Here is a 23415-nt window from a genome sequence, read left to right as displayed (position 1 = left end):
ATTCGAAAAATATTGACGGAGTGCGCACCGTCCGATGATTTTTTTGATGTTGAGGCAATATCTAAAGTTTAAATACTAACGTGACCATATCTGCCACTCCATGACTGGTTACCTCTTCATCCTTGGTAAACCCACTATCCCTTCTTAATGATTTAACATAATACCAATACAATTCGTTTAATTAAATCATTAAGGCCATGCATTAGTTGAGGCACGGTCTAAAAAGATCGTCGCTAGGCGATGCGCGGATTGCGGGTGGCGGGTGAAAATGACGCCTGTCAAACGAAATATTAATTGTCATATAAATCCAACATACGTCCATTTTATGTTCTGTTTATTGTTCTATTAGTAACAATAATAATATATTCATTGACATGTTTTCTTTTTAAAGTAAATGGGTAACGTTTTTAGTCATCTTTACACGATTTTAGAATTAATTGACCCGTCGCCATCACGCAGCAAAGTGACGTGTTCCCGGGTCAACATTCTCTCAGTGAATGGCAGCGAGTCCAAAATTTCGTCGCGCGTACAGTTGAAAATTATTTGGCGTTTCACTGATGCGTCACCTTAAGAAAGTTCTGGTCAAAATGAGGTAGCTTGATGTATACTTTAATTTTGTCAATCATGTTACATCTTGGAATGAATGGCAATATTTTGGCAAAAATCCCCAGTATGGATAACAATTGGGCCGATCATAATAATATTGTCTTATTATTATCATTTTCCTTATACCAGAATACATTCGTTCAACATCTGATATGAATGAGATTGATTGTTGCAATTTCAAGAATATCATTTCATTATTTTAAAATTGTAGATACTATCGGTGAATTCTGAATACAAATCGATACATCTTTTATGTCGAACAATGACTTCAGAAAATTTTGGTGTGCCGTTACTAAGGTTTCAGATTATTAAAGGAATATAAAATGAAGTCATAAATCACACGTCCATAAATTCAAATTTTAAAAATGCTTGGGAAACCACATAATATTATCTCGTTAATTAAGAGTCTAGTGTTTGCCACCACGGGCCCAAAATCTCAAAAAATAATTCCCAGCCTTCCTCTGTTGATAAATAAATTAAAAAAACAAACAATATGAAATAAGATACGTGAAACCCACAAAAACAATTTAACGAGAGTCATGTAAGTGTTATTTATTATTAACATGTTTATTATTAACAATTTAAATAATATATAATAATATTGTTGAAAATTTGAATCTTGGATTATTCTTTAACTTTTTTAGTAAGTACCTATCTGTATTCTTTATTTTAAACCTTGGAATATTAGTTATATATTTTAATGTTGATTTATGTCGATATGTTTGTATCTTCTCTTAAATAAATATTAATTGATTGATTAATATGGTGTTTAAAAATAAATATAGAACTCCATATTGTACATTTCTGTGATTTTCGGGGTTACACTGAGATTTTAAGTTGTATTAGGATAGTTATCAACTTTAAAAAAAAGTACCTTCATATGTTTATATAACCTAACCTATGTTCAAAATTTGTATTGCGCCCTTCGTGGCAACAAGGTTGCCGACCCCTGCTTTAGATCCTGCCGCTTTGAGCTTTTTTTAAATTCCGGACAAACTTTGTGTTTCATAATACCTATATTATTATCAGTTTTAATTACTATACTTAAAATTTCATGTATCCTGTCAATGATTGAAGAGTATCAGAATTCATTTATTCTACTCCAAAGAGATCGAGGAGTCCAATCTCTTTGACCTACCTACTCTTATTTTGAAAATAATAATGAAATTTTATTCACCCACATTTTTTAATTGCACAAGTAGTTGAATAGCCATAAACTATTAATGTAAACCATAAACAATTTCTTCAAAGTAGCAACATTCATAAAACTGACAGATCACAATTGTCACTGGCACTGGTGGTAAATGTCATCATGGATGTTATGTCGTCTAGTGGGAACGTAAAAGTTACAAATATATTTTTGTATATATCGTTATTCATAGGGATTTGTAATGCATCTGGCACAGATATAGCATTAGATGCCAAAGCAACGTTACTGCATAGGATAGATAGTTTGAATTTACTAATATACACCTGCCTACTCACTTTGACAGTTTTGACAATTTGGATCTTCAAACATAGACGAGTCAGTTGGCTACATGAGACGGGTTTAGCAGTAATATATGGTAATGATAAAAATGCATCATGATTATTCAATAATTATTCATTAATATAATGTTTGTATAATGTATAAATCAATTTATAGGTTTGATTGTTGGTGCTATCATCCGGTATGCTGGAACCACCAGTAAAATTTCGCACATTGTTGTTGCGCCTGAACCCCAAACCAGATATAATTTGTCTGTTCCTCCTGATACCCTATGGTTTAAGTTTCCAGGGAATCTACAATCTATTTCACCAGGTATTAACATGTGTCTACAATTCTATTTTGAAACTACATACTAAAAATGTCTATTGAGTGGTATCACAAACTTGCCTGATATAGCTTATGAATAAAATTTGGTATAGGTACTAATAAGTATCCTGCGGAAAAGAATTTCTAGTTAATCCTATCTAAACTATAAATAGATTTTCTATCAAATGAAACAAACAGGAAAAAATATTATTAATCTATTAAATTTGATGATTCATTCATGATAAGAACAGACCTACACAATCAACCTCAATAGATAATTTTTAATGATTTTTTAATTTGCTATTGTTTTTACATTTTTTGACAAGTATAAATAAGGATGTCACAAGATTGCAATAATATTAAAAAAATGTAAGTAAGTAGGCACTGTGATTGTCATGTAATGCAATTGTAAATATTAATTAACAGGTCCGGGTGGTGCAGGGCCTGTACCAAATAAGACATATTCATATACATTTACCGGCGAAATAGTGAATGTGGAAGACAATGAGATTGATTTGAAGGCGACTTTTGATCCTGAAATATTTTTCAACATAATTCTCCCCCCCATAATCTTTCATGCTGGATACTGCTTGAAGCGGGTTTGTACATTTTTTAGATTTCTATTTGTAACTATACTTCTAAAGTTATCATTTAAAATTGTAATTATTATACAAACATCCTTAAAATATTACTGGTTCCCTTAACAATAATTCACTATCAAAATGTCAACAATCACATAGTATATATGGGTCGCTTAGTCGCCAAACCCCCTCGGGACGATTTTTCAATAAAATTAGTTTTGAATGTACGGATGTGCTATATCAATAGGTCTACCAGCCTATCGAGGTGTGAGTTTCAAATTCCACCTTGTTTCGTCAAAAAATCAAAATGAATATTGACTTGAGTCTCCAAATACACTGTAGGATAAATAACTGGTTACTGAGTCTGCTGTACGTAGTCGACCAATCAGATGTCGCGATTTAAACCATGTTTTTGAGCATATCACATCACATGAGCATCACTATACAAACATCACCACTAATAGCATCAATATTATCGTAAATGCACAAAAAAATTGTGATTTACTCGAAACTCAAAAAAATCTGCAGAGCGGGTTTAGTGATTAAGTAACTCATATTACAATATATTTATTGTGTTTAGGGTTTGTGAAATTGCTGTATTGATTTCACTTATTAACACAATATATATGTAGAGTTGGGTTTCGGGAATTCTCGAGAAATTTTTGAGATTTTCAATCCCGAATCGCGAGAATTGAGATTTTTAACATTTCGGGAAATCTCAGATCTCGAGAATCTTTTCTCGGGAATCGGGATTTCTTTATTATCAAATATTAATTGAAAAACTATTTTTCTATATGAAAACATAAAACGTTCACAGACTGATCGAGGCATTTAACACAATTAAGACAACTTCGATTCAAAATGAGCGCAATTGTTCAACGTCAGGGAATTTTGTGTCTCAAAAACGTACGCGATTGTCAGACGCAGCAATTGACAGTCTGTGTTTTTTGAAATTCTATTTTAATAAGTAATGTTTTGAATTATTTTTGTTTTCCTACTTCTATTTGTTTGTCTTCTTAAAACATATTTTTTTGGAATTTTAGGATTTTTACAGGTTTTTTTTAAGTTTCCCGATATCTCGAGAATTCTTTTCTGGAAATCCCGAATCTTGAGAATTCAAAATTTCACAATTTCGGGAAATCCCGAAACTCGAGATTGAGATTTTCTCGGGCAATACCCAACTCTATATATATGTAACCAATAACCTGGATTTCTTTTATTTTCTTAACTGTCAATTCATGGTGGAACTGCTTTGTATTGTTGTTTAATTTAATAAAATGCAATTTTTTTTGTTTATCATATATCATAATCAATAAATTAGGACCGGTTTCGTCCGCCTCAGAGGGACATTTTCAACTGAAAATTTCATTTGCGACAATTGCGTTTTATTAAATTAAACAGCAATAACCTGGATGTAAAGTAAAAATATTTGTCATTTTTTTTAACCCTGTCGGACTTAAGGGCCGAGCCACACGGCACCGCAAATTCACATAAACTGGGGTAGCCTGATTGCAATTGGAAACAGGCAAGATTAGTGTTGTGGCACCGGAGTCTGTGTCAATTTCACCACTGTGTGGCTACTATGTATCAGTTGGGTTTCTTGAGAAACTACATGTTGTTCGGGGTTCCGATTATCAAATAATGTTAGAAATCACTGGTCTATTATACTGATAATTATTATGCAATACAGTTATAGTATATAGCTTCAACTTTATTATAATCATGTCAAACAATGCTATTAGCTATACTTACCAGTGGCGAAGGGAGGAGGTAGGCTGTGGAGATCCGACATAAATAGTGCACATTAAACTTTGTCAGTCATTTGTTGAATTAAGAATACAAATTGCAGATGATGTTGTTTGTTTTTAAAATTCGATTATACCCTGCCTAAGCCAAACCATAAAAGATATGATATCTTATAAATGTAAATGAACAAAATATTTTTTATCTCTTATGGTTTGGTTTGGTTTGGCAGGGTTTAATTCAATTTAAAAAACCAATCAATTTGTATTCTTAGCAATGATAACAAATATTTAGGTATGACTGACTAAGTTTAGTGTAGGTACGCTATTTATGTGGAATCTCCACAGCCCACCTCCACCCTTTGCCACTGATATTTATTTGACAACTGTGTGTAATGTCCTGTTTTCCTTACGATTGTAATGATTTTATATTTGAATAATGTTGTAGTAAATTATAAAAAATCTATTAACTATTGTTGTTATAAACGAAATGTGAAATGTGTTGTAAATTAAATAATAATACAGTTCGCTCTCAGTAATCCGCCACCCCAAAAACCAGACAAGTGTCCAATTAGTGAAAGCGGCGGATTATAGTGCATACATACAAAATTATGGTAAAAATTAAAACAGGTTTTTCGTAAAAATAGTTTTTTTTGGGAAATTTGTACGAGCAAATTACAGTTTTATTTATAATCAAAATTAAGTATTTATCAAATTAAGTTTATAAATATGTATAAAATATTAAACACTAAATCACTTGACACAACCTGTTGTTCAGTGAGGCAGATATTCTTGAATGGCTTAGGATTCCTGGCTTTCCCTATGACCAAAAGCTTCAGTTTGTGTGTCCCGGTTGCATTGGAGCACGGCATAATTGCGGTCCTTGGGCACTTTCCTCCCTGGTACATTACTTTCTTCGCAATGAACGTACGTTATACGAAGGAGAAGTTTCCAAAATAAACACGTCTCATTTGCATTGTATACTACTTGTACGCGGCGAACTACTGAATTTGACAATCGAATAACGGCGAATTAGAGCTTGATTTTGTGCTTTCAACTAGTAAAAATAACGGCGGATTATAGTAGTTGTCGGATAATCGAGCGGCGGATTACTGAGAGTGTACTGTATATTGAATTAGTGTTATTTTGCTATCATTCTAAATTTGCGATCTTCTAATAACATTTCAATATTATTGATAGCATCATTTATGTTGTGTATTCATTTTTATTTATTAATTCAACAAGTTGTTTTCGAATCCTTTTTGTAAATTAACAAAATGGTACACACATTTAATGACATTGTAAAATTTTATGATTATGTGTAGCATTCATGTTAATAGAGATACATAACTATGAAATTATTATGTAACTTTATAAAATGCCCACGCAGTTAATAATTTGTTAAATATTTCTGACTGTGATAATCATGTTGATAAAGATAATAACTATCAAATCATTAATAAAATTTATTTGATTGCTAGATATAATTATACCTGTATTAATTATTTTTGTTATATACAATTAATTATTGGACATGTCATTTTTGCTGTGCTTACAAATAGTATACCCCCTTTCCAGATGTTATGCATGGAGTCTTATCAATTTTACCTATTGCCTAAAAATGAATAAACCTATCTATCAACTTATTTTGTTAGTTAATTTAGTTACAATAAACCTGCGTGATATTTAAATCCTTCTTAGCAATATTTGACTGTTATACTGACATTTCAGAAATATTTCTTTCGCAACTTGGGAGCCATACTAACATATGCCATAATTGGGACAACAATGTCATCCTTCTTCATCGGGCTTCTGATGTACGGCTGCGTGCAGCTGATGCCTCAGCACCTGTCTCGGGGATTTACCTTCCTCGACACCCTCTATTTCGGAGCACTTCTCAGTCCCACTGATCCCCTCACTATTCTCGCCATCTTTTCCGATCTTCATGTAGATGTGAACTTGTACGCTATGGTCTTTGGAGAGAGTGTTCTCAATGACGCTGTCGCTTTAGTGTTAAGCGGGTTAGTAGTGATTGCATTTATTACTCTGCACATAATATACATTTTCTGTTTCACCTTTCAGGTTAAAATAATTCTATGTGTTAATTATTATTTTTTCAGAGCGATTCAAAATTATGGTGAACGTTATGCTGGTTCCGGTGGATTTGAAACCGTGGCATTCTTCAAAGCCTTCGGAGATTTTATTGGAATTTTCACCTTGTCATTGTTCATTGGCGCAATAATGGGATGTCTGACAGCTCTCATATCCTTTTTCCATACCTATCTAATGAAGAATTATGAATATTTATTAATTCTATTTAGCATATGTACATAATTCAGAAACACCTCAAAAACCTATTAGAAAAAATTTCAATAAAATATGGTATCATGGGCGATTTAAACCCGCCCGCATCCATTGGATTTTGGCCAATGTATTTTAACAATATAGCCACCTGCACATTCATGTCCGGAAATTGTTACGTTTGCAGTTCGCCGTATCACACTTAACCCTGAAACTTTATCGGAAATATATGGTCGTATATTAAAGACCGTCCAAAATCTTTGGGTCGTATAGTACTAAGATAAAATCCATGTCTAAATAAAAACACTTTTTCAAACGGTTCTTGTCGGTTTATAGGAAGCCAGCGGTAAACAAATTTTGAAAATAGCCTATATACTGGATGATTTGTTAGGTTAGGTTAGGATCCAATAAAGTTGGAAAATTAATGTCTGCAATGCTCCACGAACAACGCGTAATTTTTTTCATCTCTGTACTATAGAAATGACCGTATAATATACGGTCATCTCTTTCCAATAAGAAAGCTCACGGTGAAGTGTAATACGTACAATTGACATGTAACCCTGCACATTACCTAATTATGACGAACTTAACTAAAAGTCATGCAACTGAAGCTTTTCTCAAATTTCGCAACATTGGCAACAATTATAAACTGATTTTCAAGACATATACATACAAGATATGGTACGTCTCTTAGGTGTTTCCAAATTTTATATGTTCAATAAAGAATGTTACTTTCTTAAGTCTTGTGAATTATTCATTGAATAAAAGAAAATGGTTTATTAAATTCTATTTAATATAAAGAATAAGACATACAAATTCGTAAAGATAGTCCACTTTAATATTTGTATACAAAAGGTGATCTGAAAGATGTCTAAATTCACTACTTTACAATAAAGTCAAAAGAATAATTTTGATATGTTTATATTATGTGAACAAAATTTCAGTGTAGAATTAGTAAGTGATATACTTGACTCGTTTTTTTTCTCATTCATGTATGCATTATGGTTAATTTAGTATATTCAACCCATTTTAAAATCTTTAAAACTGAACTGTCTTTTCCTTTGCACACAGATATAAATATGAGGATAAATATTATAAAAATTGCATAATATATAGGTATTATTTATAGTATTTATCCTCATTGATAATGAGTAAAACGGTCACTGATTATGAATGTTATAATGATACTAGCACATGATCAATGATTATATGATTAATTTTAGCTTCATTTCACAAAACACATTGTCAATAATCTCTAAAACTATTTTCTGTATTGATAAGTACACATACATAACTTTTCATTATTTAAAATGTACCTACATGCATACATAGTAGAGATGGGCGGTCCATAGATGCTATAGATCATTTAATGGTGTTAACTGTCAATTCTTTCACAGTACTTTCAAAGTACCGTGTTTCTATTAATAAATTTTGTCAGTATTTATTTTGGAATTGAAAGAATTGAATAATACTTATATTATTAATAACACACACCATATAATTTATCGCCCGCCTTCCGAGTTTTAGTTTGTTATGAAACCATAGAATAATAAGTAACTAATAGTATGTATAATATGATTTCTTTTCTTCATCCCTGTAAGCAAAAGTCACCGCACGCCACTGATACATAGCTGTATTTTCCTTATCGTTATGTTTACTTGACCAAATTCACTCATGTCCGTGATTTCCCCCTACTGGAAAGTGCTTTGTTTGTACTGATGTCTTACAGTACATTCCTCATTGCTGAAGTAGCAGAGCTCACTGGTAATTTTTCATAAAATCATTTAACATTTTTCCAAAGATACTAATGTCTTCAAATATATGGAAATGGAGGCAGACATGTCCAAGAGGTACTGAACGACCGTAAGGATACCCTAAAACCCGCTGGATCAACGAACTGATAACATTCGGTGGATGTACATGGCAGTGAAGAACTAGGAACCGAGAGAGAGGAAGGATCTAAGGAAGGCCTGCATCCAGTCGTGAATCAACCCCAGCTGATGATGACAAATGTGTTCAAATATAATGTTTTATTTGCTCTTCAACCCGATGTGGATCTTAGCCGGCTCACGAAGAGGTTTCTTAACAGATTTTGGTTTTGAACCACTTCCTCAACCTATTAGGTTCATACTCTGGGTCCAAAGACATAATTGAAAATACAACATGTGAATTGGCCAACCGTGATTCGAACCAAATACCCACAACTTCATAAGCCGACACATTACCATAGATGGGAAGTAGTGACACATATAGATGTTGTATGATTATTATTCCTATGTTTCAGGTGTTGTTGCCGTGTTATTCTGTGGAATTTGTCAAGCTCATTATACCTACAACAATCTATCCGAGGATTCTAGGCTTCGAACCAAACAAATATTTGAGCTGTTGAACTTCCTTGCAGAGAATTTCATTTTTACTTACATCGGAGTTTCCATGTTCACGTTCCCAAAACACCACTTCGACCCCTGGTTTATATTGTCTGGATTTGTATCCTTTTTATGCTTTTGGAAAGATTGGTATTGCTCAAGGGATTGAACTACTTTTATTAGATAGAATAAGATAAACTTTTTGTATAACAATACCTACTTTATAACTTTTCCAGAGCGTTTTTGTTATAGTCGAATTTGTAACTATAAAAAAATTATATTCTCTTCATTGGCAGCATATTCAATGCATTATTTATAAATAAGAAAAAATGGCAGCCTAACTTGGTTACTTACTTGCATCATGTCAATGGCCATTTTATGTGATTGTTTATCTAAATAATTCTGGTTCATTCTATACAAAACTTCTTTTAAGATTGTAACAGAGAAATATGTTTTTATCTCATTGTAGCCCTGACAAATAAATGTCAGAGCACAAACAAGACTGCTACAAATGAATCAAAAATGCGAAATGCTTGATCAGTGGCGACCCGGACAGTTCACCCAGGCCCGGCTTGACCGACCCAATGTATTCACTTTAGAGAGGTAGAGTGGTTTGAAAAAACAATCGCACATATTGGTGGGATCCAGTTTCTGTGTCCCTTCCTTGTTACTCTTTTTGTGTTTCACTTTCATATGTAAAAACTCCATTTGCAAAGACGGTGTTTTTTAATATTATGCTAATTGTATCTTTGTTATCAACAGAAATGTGACAATTTTCCTTAAATATTTGTTCAGGTGTGTGCTGCTTTAGGAAGAGCTGTAAATATATACCCGTTATCATTTCTACTCAACCTTGGTCGTAAACCGAGTATCCCTTGGAACTTTCAGCACATGCTGTTTTTTGCAGGTAACAGAGTAGTCTCGGTTATAATATGTACTAAATAGTTATACTAGTATATATTAATAAGTATATCTTAAATAATCTAAACCAAGTTTTCAGAATAATTGTACATCAGAAAATTCTATATAACATAACATAGAATGCGGATAATCGGGGCCTGGATAATAAAATATTGACTGTATTGATTTTGTTTTGATTTGTGGTGACTTACCTTTTAAAACTAATTGGTAAAGTATGTAATATTATTTAACAACGGCCGATAGTTTACATTAGACCAGGGTTTCCCAAACTTTTTCTGCAATGGAACACTTCGCAAACCCGGAAATTTTAACGGTACACTTAGCTTATTTTTTAGGTTGGGTAATTCCTACTAGTAAAAATTAAAATTTTTTTTATTTAAAATAAATAATATGTTAAAACACATTATTTATTTAGTAATTAGTTGTAAATAAGTATAAAACTATAATATACCTAATATAAACATAAAAATATGAATAAATGAAGCACTTAATGACTTTGATGATTTTGAGTCCTTGAATTGCATATCTTCTTGATATCAGGCACAATATTGGTAAGTTGCTGCACTTTGACTTAGTTGCAGCATAACAAGAAAATCCCGCTTTGCATAAATAGGTCGTAGAAAACGGAAGTAAAACAATAATAGCTTGTTTTGAAAAATTGGGGTACTCTTCTGACAAACTCGCCCAGAAATTATTTAAAGGCTGATCTTTGTATTTTTGTAACTGTCGTTAAACTGACAAGACTTGTCAGCCGGTCAGGTAAAAACAATAATATACCCCATCTATTTCATGCGCACGGTGTGAGAAAAGATGGTCCTCCGCCTGTACCTAGATACGTGACGTCATAAACATCAGTGTAGATTCTTTACTACCTACTTATTTTAGTTTTACTTACTTATTTTACTTCTATCTAGTAGAAGATCTTTAAATGTGTTGCAGTGTATAAAACCTTTCCAAATGATCGCGGAACATAGTTTGGGAAACCCTGCATTAGACTACCCAAGACTACAAAAGAAACGTATATTTATGACTTGAATGAGTATGTAGTTAGGTTTCTGTAGTGCATGTACTTTTGAGGAATTTTAAACCATGGTTAAAAAGAAATTAAGAATATACTATTAAAAAATACATACTTATATGTTGCCTCATGTTTTGTCCATGCAAGCATAGTTGTATATACAATTAAGTATTTATTTTTTTAATGCTGCATGTACATTGCGATTTCTATATTGGCTGATAAATACATCAGAGCGCTCTATGTAGTATGAAAGTGGGAGCATATAGATAGATGTTTATAAATGAATGAGGATTTTTAGATGGATGTGGTGACATGTTGACCAAAATATAAAAGTCGCACTTTCATGCGTAAGTCTAAATATTTCATGTACGTATAATGTCCAAAAGGTTTCAGATTAACGATAGCAAATATTTTTTGTTTATTTGTGAAATTAATCTTTTGTGATTATTCTAAGTGGTTCCTTATAATATAATAACATGCGTTTGACATTATATTGCTTACTTTTCACGCCCGATATTATATGTAAAATAATATTATGTATGTACCGCGAAACCCAATGCTACTAAGTTGGTAATGGGATTGCTTCAGTATTAATTTATTGTCTATAGGTCTAAGAGGCGCAATGTCGTTTGCTTTGGCAATTCGCAATACCGCTTCTGAAGTCCGCCAAGCTATGCTTACTACGACGTCTCTCATTGTCATCGCAACTGTCATTTTCCAAGGAGGAGCTTCTAGTCACATTTTGAATTGGCTCAAAATCCCGTAAGTTTTGTGATTATTATTCTTAATAAGGGCAATTCTAATGTGCTGTCTTGCTATCGTATTTGTATGTGTTCATTGTCAATAATGTTGCCCTGTCTGTCTATGTAATGTCTCAAGTTGCATTATGTGAGATATATTTTAAATCAAATTACACACTCATGGTTTGTAAGGCAACCAATTTCAAACAAATTTAAACAGTTTCTATCTATTTACTTAAACTAATTATTTTTATATAATGGCAAGTCATTATTAGAGTAATGAACTAGTGTTAACTTCATTTATTCTGCAAGATCGGAAAACTATAAATTGAGTTTTCGCACACATATTGGTATTTGCAAACATGGTAGCGTATCGCGAGTCGGTAGAGCGGCCATCTGTGATACTGTGCAGCTGGTTAAACAAAAGTGCATTTTGTGTGTTTGATCGAGAGCAAAGATCCAATCGGTCAGGCGAATAGCTAACAACCAGTCCTTGTAAAAAAGTGTGGTAACCTTTATTCTATGGAGGCCTATATAAATATATACATAATATATATTTATATAATATATATTTATATATATACATAATCTTTCATAAAATATGTGTCACCATAGGTCTGAGAATAAATGGAGTGTCTCCTTTTCTTTTTATAAACCTCTCCCTGTATATAAGACGCCCGTCATGTGACAATTGTTAGATCAGTCGAAGGTTTGAATCACATAACTGGACTAAATTTACATATTGATTTTTTCATTTAATATGTGTTTGGATTCAAAGTATATCTATTAGTAGATATTTGTATTCTCGTGGAATTTATTTGTATATCGTGGAAATGGTGATTTACCTATTACATACTTGTACCTATATGTTTATGAAAAGTTAGTGGTACAATTGTCTTCGGTGTTTGTTATTGTGTTGCTTATGATTTAAAGCCAACAAGGACAGCGGACAGCTTTCCCGTATTTGCCTGAAATAGGGTGAGTCACACGGTGGTGATGGGATAATTTCAAATATGTGCACGTCTTAAATACTGCAACTATTTTTCCTATATTAATGTAGTTTTCAAATTACAGTTGCACTGTATTCACTGGTCTTTGTACCCATGTTAGTGATTTAATAATATCAACTTAATGAATTAAAATCATTGTACACAACACTGACAGTGGTTTAGGAGTACACCCATGCTAAAATAATAATATTAATAAGACATAATTCTGTTATATTCTTCTTCTTTTGTAAGGTTTATGGTATGGTCACAATAATGTATTTAAGATGTTTATTGCTACAAATGAAATAATTGGTAATTTGGTTATTAATATTTGTATTTTTAATCATTGACTATTTCTGCTTAATTTTAAAAATTCAATGTGATTTAGAACAGTTGACTCATAAAGCGACATCTAGGCCCCTATAGTCAGACTGTTTTGCGAAATTATGAGTTTCAATGTATTGTAGTGCTAGTTTTTGCTTATACTTCTAACGTAATGCTGTAAATGAAAATTTGTTTGCCAAACTTATCGAATTAGAGACACTTTATAATTAATTAAGATTTCGGGACACACCGAAATCGTTAAATTACAAAGTTTTGATTGAAATAATAACAAAAATCGCAATGCTGAATTAACATGTTGTGTTCTTTTAATTGTGAAATAATCATTTTCTGTGCACACTTCATGGCATTTAATTCGAACTATAAGCAATAAGTAACATTACATTATTACACTGCAGTATGGCTACAGAAGGCCTTGAGTGGAATAAATAATAATCACGTTGGTTGTTCGTGAGTATTTTATTATTGCAATTGAACGTTACGTACGTTATATGAAGAAGGTAATATGTACTGCAGTATCTTATTAATTTATCATTACATATTCCAAGCTGTATATAGTTGGTGAGAAATTATTATTAATACTATTACATCATTTAACACAAATAGAATGGGAGGATAATAATAGAATCTGATAATTTAATTGAATCTTGTGATTTATCAGCTCAAATGTTATTGAATAATAAATTATCTCATCGTATAGACTGCAATATTTCATTACACTCTAACTTGGACAAACTAAGTTTTTTTGTTTGATTTAGTGAGCATAAACAATTTTTAACAAGTATTCTTCATACAATCGTATCCATAATGCAAAAAGATATACTGCACAATCAATTTAAATAGCAATATTATATTTTATAATATATAATGTTATTATCTTAAAATACATGTTATTTAATATAATAAAACTAACCGAATTAAAAAAAAAAACGACATTCAATACAACAATGCAATACATCGTATCGGTACAGTTTTTTGTATCTCTTGTAAAATTTTAAATTTGTGTTTTACGGCACAATATTGACGTTTATGAATTGATTTACAATTGATAAAATATATTTGTCAATCAGTAATCCGTATTTGTTATTTTCCAGTGTTGGCCAGAATGACGAAACAGAAGCACTCCCCTATCAAGGGGTGAGAAGTGTAAGTTTTTGTAATATTTTTTAAATGCATTTTTCACTAATGCTAATTTTAATAAAGTTTAACAATTAATTACAAATAACAATTCAATACGTAGTTTGGATAATTGTGTTGGTAGCACTTACATAATATACAAAATTTGCGCATTCAATTTGTGATCTATTTGCAATGGAATTTTTAAAGATAATTTCCCAAAGCAAACATTATCATATTTATTTAATTACTAATTTGTTATTCTAATTTATTATGATAGATTTGTGAAAACATCACTTTATAACATCTGAAAATATTACTTCTATCATAATTGAAAAATAGTAATATTGTTTTCCAATTTAGTTATACGGTTTAATTTATTGTTTGTAATGTATTGTTTAAAGTTTCACCATTATTGACAGTTGTAGCAGGTAGCTAATGCAAGATATTTTCCATATTATATATAATTCTTTCAATGAACGTCAATTATTTTACAATTCATTGATTAACTCCGGCAAAATTTGATTTTAATTACTTTAGGGCATGTTCAATTGCCCATTGTATAAATTAGATTTGTTTGGGCATGTTGACATGCCCATTACAGTCTACAGGTTAATATGGAAAACTTACTGTTTTTTTTTTTTTTAATATAATTACCAACAGGATTATTTTAATTGATTGAGTTTATCCAATAATTATTTATTACTAAATATTACTAACTAAATTAGATTTTGTGTCTGTAAATATTTGGTAGGAATGCAGTTTTTTATAATTAATGTAACATCTACGTATCAAATGAAAACTGTAGGGATATGCTAGGTATCATAATATACAAAAGCCCATGGTTGCTAAATGAGTGGGGGTCATTTATAAAATTTGATCTCAAAGAAGATAATACTATGTATTAATTGGAAACAATTTAAATATTTTTTTGAAAGTGAAATCTTGTTTTTTTCTCCAAATATAATATGTAAGTAGACATTTTACTGAATATATATTTCCAATGTTCCTTGTTGGAATTACGCCAGCAGAACCCAACATTGAATTTTAAAAAATATTAAGAATTATCGATTAGCTTCAATAAGTCAATAATGACTTAATTCATTTGTAATTCTTTCCATAGAATATTAAACTATAAAAAATGCATTATTTTCAAAATAACATATATTAATTTAAATGCATTTGTGATACTCTTTCTTTTTATTTTTACTCATTTAGATAGGCTACATGGCATTTGAATCAAAATTATTTGGGAATACAGTAGAATCTCGGTTATCCAAATTTCTTTTTGATCATTAGTTTCATATGATTATAAAAAAAGATTTAAAACGTAATTTGTAAAAAATGAATTTTTAAAAAATTGTTGTGAAAGTAAAATAGATGTTTTATTAATTTTTCAATTATCTGGACTATCTTCAATCCCCAATTAGTCCAGATAATCGAGTTTCTACTGTATATCGTTACTTCTAAAAACCTTCATAAAGGGCTACAGAGACATAGTTTGCCTGTGGCACCAAAAATTCTCACTACAACTATAAACCAATAATATCATTCCTTTATGAACTAACCAAGCCTTCTAAAATAAGTGCATATTATTGTGATAATATTATTATTAATGATAATTCCTCTTTAGTTTAATAAGTATGTACCTATGCTATATTTAATGTAGAATTTGAAATTCATTTTTCCTGTTAGGTTTATATAAGGTGTTTATATTTAATTCATTTAAGTTAATGTATTGACTGCATTATGAAATAATGATTTATTATTGAATTCAATGTGCTGCTACCACTAAAGGTTTACAACTCGACGGAAAACACACCAGGGGTAGGTATTTTTTTTACATAAACCACACTTTTTTGGCTATTCACATATCCTAATAACTAATTTTGTGTACTAAAGTAAGCTCCCGAATATATGGGTCAGTAAACTAAATAAATATTGATTTAGTTTTTAACTGTGAAAAATAATCAGTGTGATGTTGCCACATATAACTGAGTTTTCTTATTTACTCTTTCCGATAAGCACTTACGAGTCTGAATTTTTGACTTTAATTAAGCGGGAGACTACTATCTTTATGTATGCCTTAGCACTATATAATAGTATACCATATATACCTATTAACCCGTACATGAGACATTTTTTTTTTAAATATGTATAATTTCAAGCCATAAAGCAGTGGTACACAACTTTTTCATCAGTGGATCTAATTTATATATTTCATAATTGTTCGTGAGCCACACGGAACAGGTGTCGCGGATAATGGTATATTCTCTCCCGAATCTAGATAAATACACACCAGATTCCCTAGTCACACTCCACTTTGCATTACATACATATTTACAAGATGAAACTCAGTTACAGCACGCTACTGAATGAGTTGACATTACATGCTAGGAACAATGTACTTTCCTTCAACAACAAGAAACATTTTGATTTCACATAAAATTGACCTAGTGGGCTGCAGGTTATGCACTACTGCGATAAAGTCTTTAAATATGTAGCTTTAGTAAAATAAAAATTGCCTTGTATACAGGTCAATAATACGTTATTAATACTAATGGTAATGGGATTCTTTCAGATTTGTAGAAATAAGGATATTTATTTTTGTTTGAAGCAATGACTTACTGTGTTGTATCATTCTGGATTCCTTTTTTCTTTTTAAAAATGATGAGATAATGAGAAAAAAGATGAGTTAAGATTGGAGATTTTTTTTAAATATGTAGTCATTATTTGCTGGTATTTCAGCCTGTGGAGATGGGTTTACATCTGCATCAGATGGAATTAACAAGGAGGGATAGTGATGTGGTATTAATACTCCAAACATTCTGCATGCTCTTCAGACTCTGCATTAACTCTCATTAAATCTTTATATTTTTTTCATTGTTGTTTAATACAGTCAACAGCGAAAGTCTGTCAAGTGGATAAGGAATTAATAATAAAAGCCTGTTTGAAAAAAATATGATTCATATTAGTAATTTATTGCCTTATCAATTTACTATTTTCTATCAATCAATGTAATATAACGCAATTCATAATAATAATATGTAATATAAAAATTATATAGTAATGGGGATGCACAATTTTCATTGTTTCATTTTTTCTACCATTCACATTATTAATATGGTTTATTGAAAAAATATTACACATCCGCATGCCCTTTATCTCTTCAGATTAATGTATTTGCTTGTTTTAATTTTTTTACTTATAGCCTTTCTGCATGTCAACTGTTGTGGTAGAATGGAATGCATCAGACGGCAGTCTTAACTTGCCGCATTTGGAAGTATGTCTATTATTTGCTCACCTTTTGTGTAATATATTAACCTTCTTGTACGTGTTGTCTTGTTGTAATCTGTACCGTGCAATTGGACCAATCTGTCGTGAAAAGTTGCTGGCCGGTGTCTTCTTCGCCCATTAATTGTTGTGATTTTTTTTTCAGTAAATATTAATTTTTGCTTTGATGATATATTTTTTTAACCAGCCTGGCGAGATGTTGCCTATAAAATCTCCTTACTGTAGTTATAGTTAAGTAATGCCCTCATACTAACATGGGTAGGTTTTGCCTACGTGGTGCTAGTTCTTCATTTAAAATAATATGGGTTTTGTGACTATTTTTAACCAACTTTGAAAGTCTTTCAAAGGATTACTAACCCATTAATTTAACAATGTAATGTATATTTTTTTAAAGTAGTGTTGCTACACTCATTATCCTTTCTTTTTTATTCCAAACATAGTAATTAAATTGTTCATTAGATCTTACTTTTGGAACAAGTTTATTTAGCTTTAATATTCAGTAATCTATAAGTTTATGTAAAAAGGTAAAATGGTTCACGTCATACATTTATAGATCATGAAGTGTCATGATCATGTCAAAAAAAAATAGTTTTGAGTGAAAACTGCCAGCAAAACGATAGTAAATCAGATAACAAATATGAATAGACAGAAATATAGATCTAAGTTCATTTGAGAACATATTTAATTGAATGTCAATGGGCTGATTGCTTACATAAAAAACAAAGGAGAATATAATATATTGCCACAATAAAATAGATTGTTTTCACTAAGCGCTGACAACATTAAAATAAACAAAAGTGACATTAGAAATGAATTGTTTTCACAAATGAGCGACAACTGTCTTCACGGTGGAAAGCAATAGTTGTCACTGCCTCCGCAATCGATTATTATTACGAAATTCGCATAACACTCCAAATTGTATAAGTCAGGAAGAAATGTCATTGATTTTGGCATTACACTAAGATTTCGGTTTTAATGTCATATTTTCATAATAAAATTATCATTAAGATCACAGAGAAGTTTGTTACACATTGGTAGTATGGTAAAGAACTTATTATTTTATTTTTGTGAAATGAATTGTTACTCCTTTGTGGAAATCTATCATTTCAATGTTTGGATATATTCTTTATAAGCGGCAGCAATTTTACTAATGTGACTAGTTGCCAAAATAAAGTTAATTATCTCATGTTTTAAAAAGTGATGCGTTACTTTTGTTCTAGGTATTATTTAAATTATGTGAAAACTGCTATCTAAATGTTTGAATATTTTTTGTTGTGAATTTTGACTTATATAAAGTGTTATTAATTCTCAGCCAAAAACAAAGCATTAAAACTGATATATCAGTTTCGCCTAAAGGTCACATGATCTATTATTACATAATGCCATCGAAATAGGTTTAATAAATTATTATTTCATTGTTTGTAGTACCACATGTTTTTTTTTATGAAATAAATGTTTTGGATGTATAAATTGCAAGTTGAATATTGTGTTTAACTAAAAGGAGCCGAGCAGTCGACGCACTTCAAATGGGGCAGACAAAGCAGTGTTGGCACGCGTATGGGGAGGATTGGACTCTCGCTATTTGAAGCCGCTTCTGACGCACTCTCGACCCACACTCCTCGACACTTTACCCGTCTGCTGTGCTCGCATTGCGCGTTTACTCACCACCACACAGCAGATGACACAACCAGTAAGTTATGTTTTTTTCTATTCACCGCATCCAGCTTATCAGTATTCTTCTTGATTCAATTCCTCAGAAAATAAAAGTACCATTTCAAATTCTTGGGTCTTTCACACAATCACTGCTGATTAATATTTTTGAATTAATATTTAATTACTACATTTAAATATCATGTTAGGCTAATGGCCAGGTAATGCAATTGCACCAGTCGCATTGTTAGCACTAAATGAGTTAATGTGTGTTTCATTCTAAAAGATGTGTCCAGTATGTTCATCTATTTTAACAAAATTTTGTAAATGGTAAATTAAAGAAAAATATTTGGCACTCTATAATAATATTATATAACATAATTATTATGTTATTACAAATATTTTTTTAGCATAAAAATGTTTGCCACCACTGGATATAGTATAATCTTTTACATTTCAAAGCTGGTGCAGCAGAAATTTAAAATAGAGGCTATAGTTGAAAGTATTCTTATTGATTTTAAAATATGGTTAAAAAATTAATATTTTTCATAAACATTAGAAAATATATACTATATAAATAACCACACGAGGGGATTCATATTTTATCACTGTATTTAAGAGGGTATTCTAGTGAGACACAAAATTTGTAAGTTTTCGAGATATTTGTATTCATAACAAACATAAATAAAAAAACATTATATGGTTCTTTCGAAATATGTACATTTTTATGTGAATATTTATTAATATGAAAATACTCTTTTGACGTATGGTCTGGTATTTTACGGCCACTGCTAACAGCTTTAAATTACTCAGAAAAATCCTAGACTATTCCGCCAGGTCTGCTTAATGATGGAAGCTAAAAAAGGCCCCAACCTTAAATCTCGATGGAAAGCTAAAGACATATGAATGAAAGAAGTAAAGAACGGAGTTTTTTTGGAAAGGGAATCGAATCCTACGTGTCGGACTATTTAAAGTATTGAGAGTCTGGTTTCAGATTGCCCAATATGTGGAATTTCTGTATTTGAATATGATGTGCCGAATTTTATGAAACCTGACAACACCAGAACAGATATCCTACATATCTGACTGCATATGGAGACTCAATCACTCAAACAGTCCGGCATGTAGGATTTGTGTCTCGGCATTATCTTTTCCATAATATAAAAGTCAATTATGCTTTCAGTCATTTTTTTTCCAGCTACCGTTATGGCCAAAGAATTTGGACTATAAATAGAATGAGTCTTATACGTTAATTCTGTTATAACCTTTGAAATTATTGTGCAAGCCCATGAAGTATGGTTAAGTTGGTAAACTCCAGAAATATTAAAATCGCTCGGTTGCTATTTCGATTTTCTTACATACGCAACAGCGGCCATTTCTTACGTTCATTGTGATTACTTACTCGATCCAGTTATAAACAGTTTTACACAAATTTTTCAACTAAATAATAATGCCGAAGTTTTTAGTATTACCTATCCTCTGCTTATCTACTCATCGTGACTGATTGTCTTTTTATACACCCTGTAAATTGACAAATAAATGTCAGCAGCAGTGTAAAGTTCTCTGCCAATGAACTTGCAATGCAAAAGTCACTTTTAGTTAATTTCGTATGTGGATGATTGGTTCTTTTTTTTTGCTTCAATTTCATATATTTAGGATCCATCTCTATAGAAGGAGGTTTTAAACTTCTTTTTCTGGCATATTTCTGTAGTTGGCCACACTGCTTCCTCATCTCTAATATATGTATATAATCTTCAAATGGTTTTTTCAGGATAGTACAATGAGGCGTACGGATTCTGATTCAGACCTATGTATCGAAGACTCGATGGGAGACATACGAAGAGGTCCTAGGGTAAATTTAAATTTTGATTATTTTATTTTGTTTATTTTATGTTAGTTTTTTTTATTTAATTTATTTTTCTTTTTCTTTCAGAGTGCATCAGGCAACCTAAACGGAAATATATAGGTTTTTCACTTTATTGTGTTGTTTGATATTTTGTGATATGTAGGTACCTATATGGTGATACTTAAAAGTGGATTTATTCGTTTAATTTAATTTTGAGTGTTTTTGTTATTTAATCGTAATTGTATGAATAGTTGATGATATTTTTTGGACGCTGCCAGCTGGACGCGGTGGGACAGGTGGCGACTCGCGTGAGCATGGAAGGTCTCACCGGCAGCAATATCTAATCGACGGCTAGGGTCTAACACTAATTTCATATATTATATTTCTGCCAACGCACGGTGATTTCAATTTTATACCATTGCTTCGTGGGCCCATAGTAGCTTTGCTCTCGCTATATAAATACATATTATATACATTTAGCCTTTCTACAATTTTTATGATCATACTTTCATCATATTAAATTTAATATAAAAGTTTGGAGTTATGATAAAAAACATATATTATATTATATATATTGTGTCAAATTAAAATATTATATTTATAAAAACGCATTAGTTTAAAATCTCATTACGATATTTAGGACTGTAAAACATTTCTCACTTTGATATTATCATACCAATGAAAATATGTACAGAACATGTGATACTATGATTTTTATTAAGTACCTTATTAGTTTCTAAAACAGCAGATTGAAAAAATATTTTAAGAAATTAACGCATCAAACGTCTTGACGAGATTGCGGTAGAATTTATTCGATATGATATAATAATTATCAAAATGTTGTTTTAATATATTATTGTGATTACTAACTTATAGTGTACTGTACCTATTATGTATTAAAATTTGTATTTTAATTTAGTACAAAGAATCCATTCCAAGGATGAACAAACTAATAGATGTCTAAAAGTTTATTTATTGTTTGTTATTCACATACATTATAATATATTTATCCTGGATGTTGATATGAACAATTTTACTGAATAAATTATACAAAATAAAATTTGTTTCTTTCTTATTTATACTCAACATAAATAATTTACAAGAAGGCATCCTTCATTTCTTTTCATTTCAATTATTTATTTATATTCTTAAAAAATAAATTGGTAGTATTTAATTGAACACACTACAATGGTTTCATAGATTACGTGAACCGTAGATTTAAAAGCAACATAATATTAGAGGAGGGAAATTTTAACACCGAAACTCTTAATTAAATCACAGAAAATAAGATTAATAAACAGATTTATCATTCTCTTATTACAATAAATTAGGTTGGAAATTGAAAGTAGGTAGTATGTTTCTTGAGAAATTGTTAAATGACTTTTGAAACGCTTCTTTTACTAAACGATCAACAGGCAGATTCATAGAATAAGAAAAGAAATATAAACACTTAAATGTAACACATATTCTTAATAAAGGCCACATATAGTTTCTTTGGAAAAAAATCATAATTTGATGCGACAAGATTTCATTGTCATTAATGAAATGTGTGCATCGATCGATTCGAATTTTTACAAAATCGCCGGGCTGCTCTCGCACTCTGCATTTTTGGTTTGCCAATAGTAATTTTTGGTTGTTAAAATGCGATATTATTTGGCAGATTTCATCTCATGCCGTCGCGTCATCTGACTTATCAGTTCAGATGAGGCCTCGCCGTTGGATAAATGCCTGAGTTTCTAGGTATCTGCCGTCTCACTTGATTTCGGTGCTTTTTTTGTCGCTTCGGCTTGGGGCAGGGTGAATTGTCACCCCGCCATAATCCTCTCTGGCACACCAGCTGTCGATCGGGCACTCCCGCGCGAGGTCTTCTCCGGTCGTTTCCTCCTCGACACCAGACGTTGCAGGCCGTCCTTTCCGGCAATGCTCCGGCGGGCGCTTCTCCCAGAGGAGCATCGCATGTCAGTCGACTGTATTGAATCATGGGACGAGTTTCACACCAATTTCCAGCAGGCTCTATGCAAAGAATAACAGCATATTAGATCATTTGGTTGAATACAATATTTTAAATACCGCCGGTTTTCTCGAAGAACTGGAAGAATGCTTAAGCG

General features: G+C 31.3%; 2 protein-coding genes across 5 annotated transcripts in view; one reads left to right on the top strand and one right to left on the bottom strand.

Moving 5' to 3' along the window:
* Positions 1-1882: 1882 nt before the first annotated feature.
* Nhe3 (Na[+]/H[+] hydrogen exchanger 3) lies at positions 1883-21855 on the top strand. Of its 4 annotated transcripts, XM_085947774.1 has the most exons (16): positions 1883-2171; positions 2252-2407; positions 2828-3000; positions 6456-6745; positions 6845-6986; positions 8684-8789; positions 9310-9512; positions 10187-10298; positions 11939-12092; positions 14496-14547; positions 16315-16344; positions 17729-17800; positions 19313-19501; positions 21233-21313; positions 21395-21427; positions 21586-21685. In XM_085947774.1, the coding sequence occupies exons 1-15, from the start codon at positions 1919-1921 to the stop codon at positions 21425-21427; spliced, it is 2046 nt and encodes a 681-aa protein (XP_085803900.1). In that variant the 5' UTR covers positions 1883-1918; the 3' UTR covers positions 21586-21685. The 4 variants fall into 4 exon arrangements, with proteins under 4 accessions (XP_085803900.1, XP_085803901.1, XP_085803903.1 ...); XM_085947775.1 differs by lacking the exons at positions 16315-16344; positions 21586-21685 and having other exon boundaries at positions 21395-21570; XM_085947777.1 differs by lacking the exons at positions 17729-17800; positions 21586-21685 and having other exon boundaries at positions 21395-21570.
* A 216-nt stretch (positions 21856-22071) lies between these two features.
* The window catches only part of LOC147072286 (uncharacterized), a 76388-nt gene continuing 75044 nt past the window's right edge, over positions 22072-23415 (bottom strand). The window contains exon 6 of the mRNA XM_085947781.1: positions 22072-23320. Coding sequence (XP_085803907.1) covers positions 23001-23320 — 320 coding nt within the window. The 3' untranslated portion in view covers positions 22072-23000. The remainder of the gene's footprint in view (positions 23321-23415) is intronic.

This window comes from Rhyacophila brunnea, unplaced genomic scaffold (genome assembly GCF_057557595.1).
Source record: "Rhyacophila brunnea isolate RB1 unplaced genomic scaffold, BYU_Rbru_1.0 scaffold_2, whole genome shotgun sequence".
In the NCBI taxonomy this organism is placed as follows: Eukaryota; Metazoa; Arthropoda; class Insecta; order Trichoptera; family Rhyacophilidae; genus Rhyacophila; species Rhyacophila brunnea.
This window is presented reverse-complemented; position numbering and strand designations above follow the sequence as displayed.

What these genes read in the sequence shown, in the direction of transcription:
- Nhe3 (XM_085947774.1), top strand. Translation starts at nt 1,919, where the DNA reads ATGGATGTTATGTCGTCTAGTGGGAACGTAAAAGTTACAAATATATTT. An exon ending in TTGAATTGGCTCAAAATCCC is followed by an intron (nt 12,093 to 14,495) that starts GTAAGTTTTGTG and finishes GTTATTTTCCAG; the next exon opens with TGTTGGCCAGAATGACGAAA. An exon ending in CCTATCAAGGGGTGAGAAGT is followed by an intron (nt 14,548 to 16,314) that starts GTAAGTTTTTGT and finishes CTACCACTAAAG; the next exon opens with GTTTACAACTCGACGGAAAA.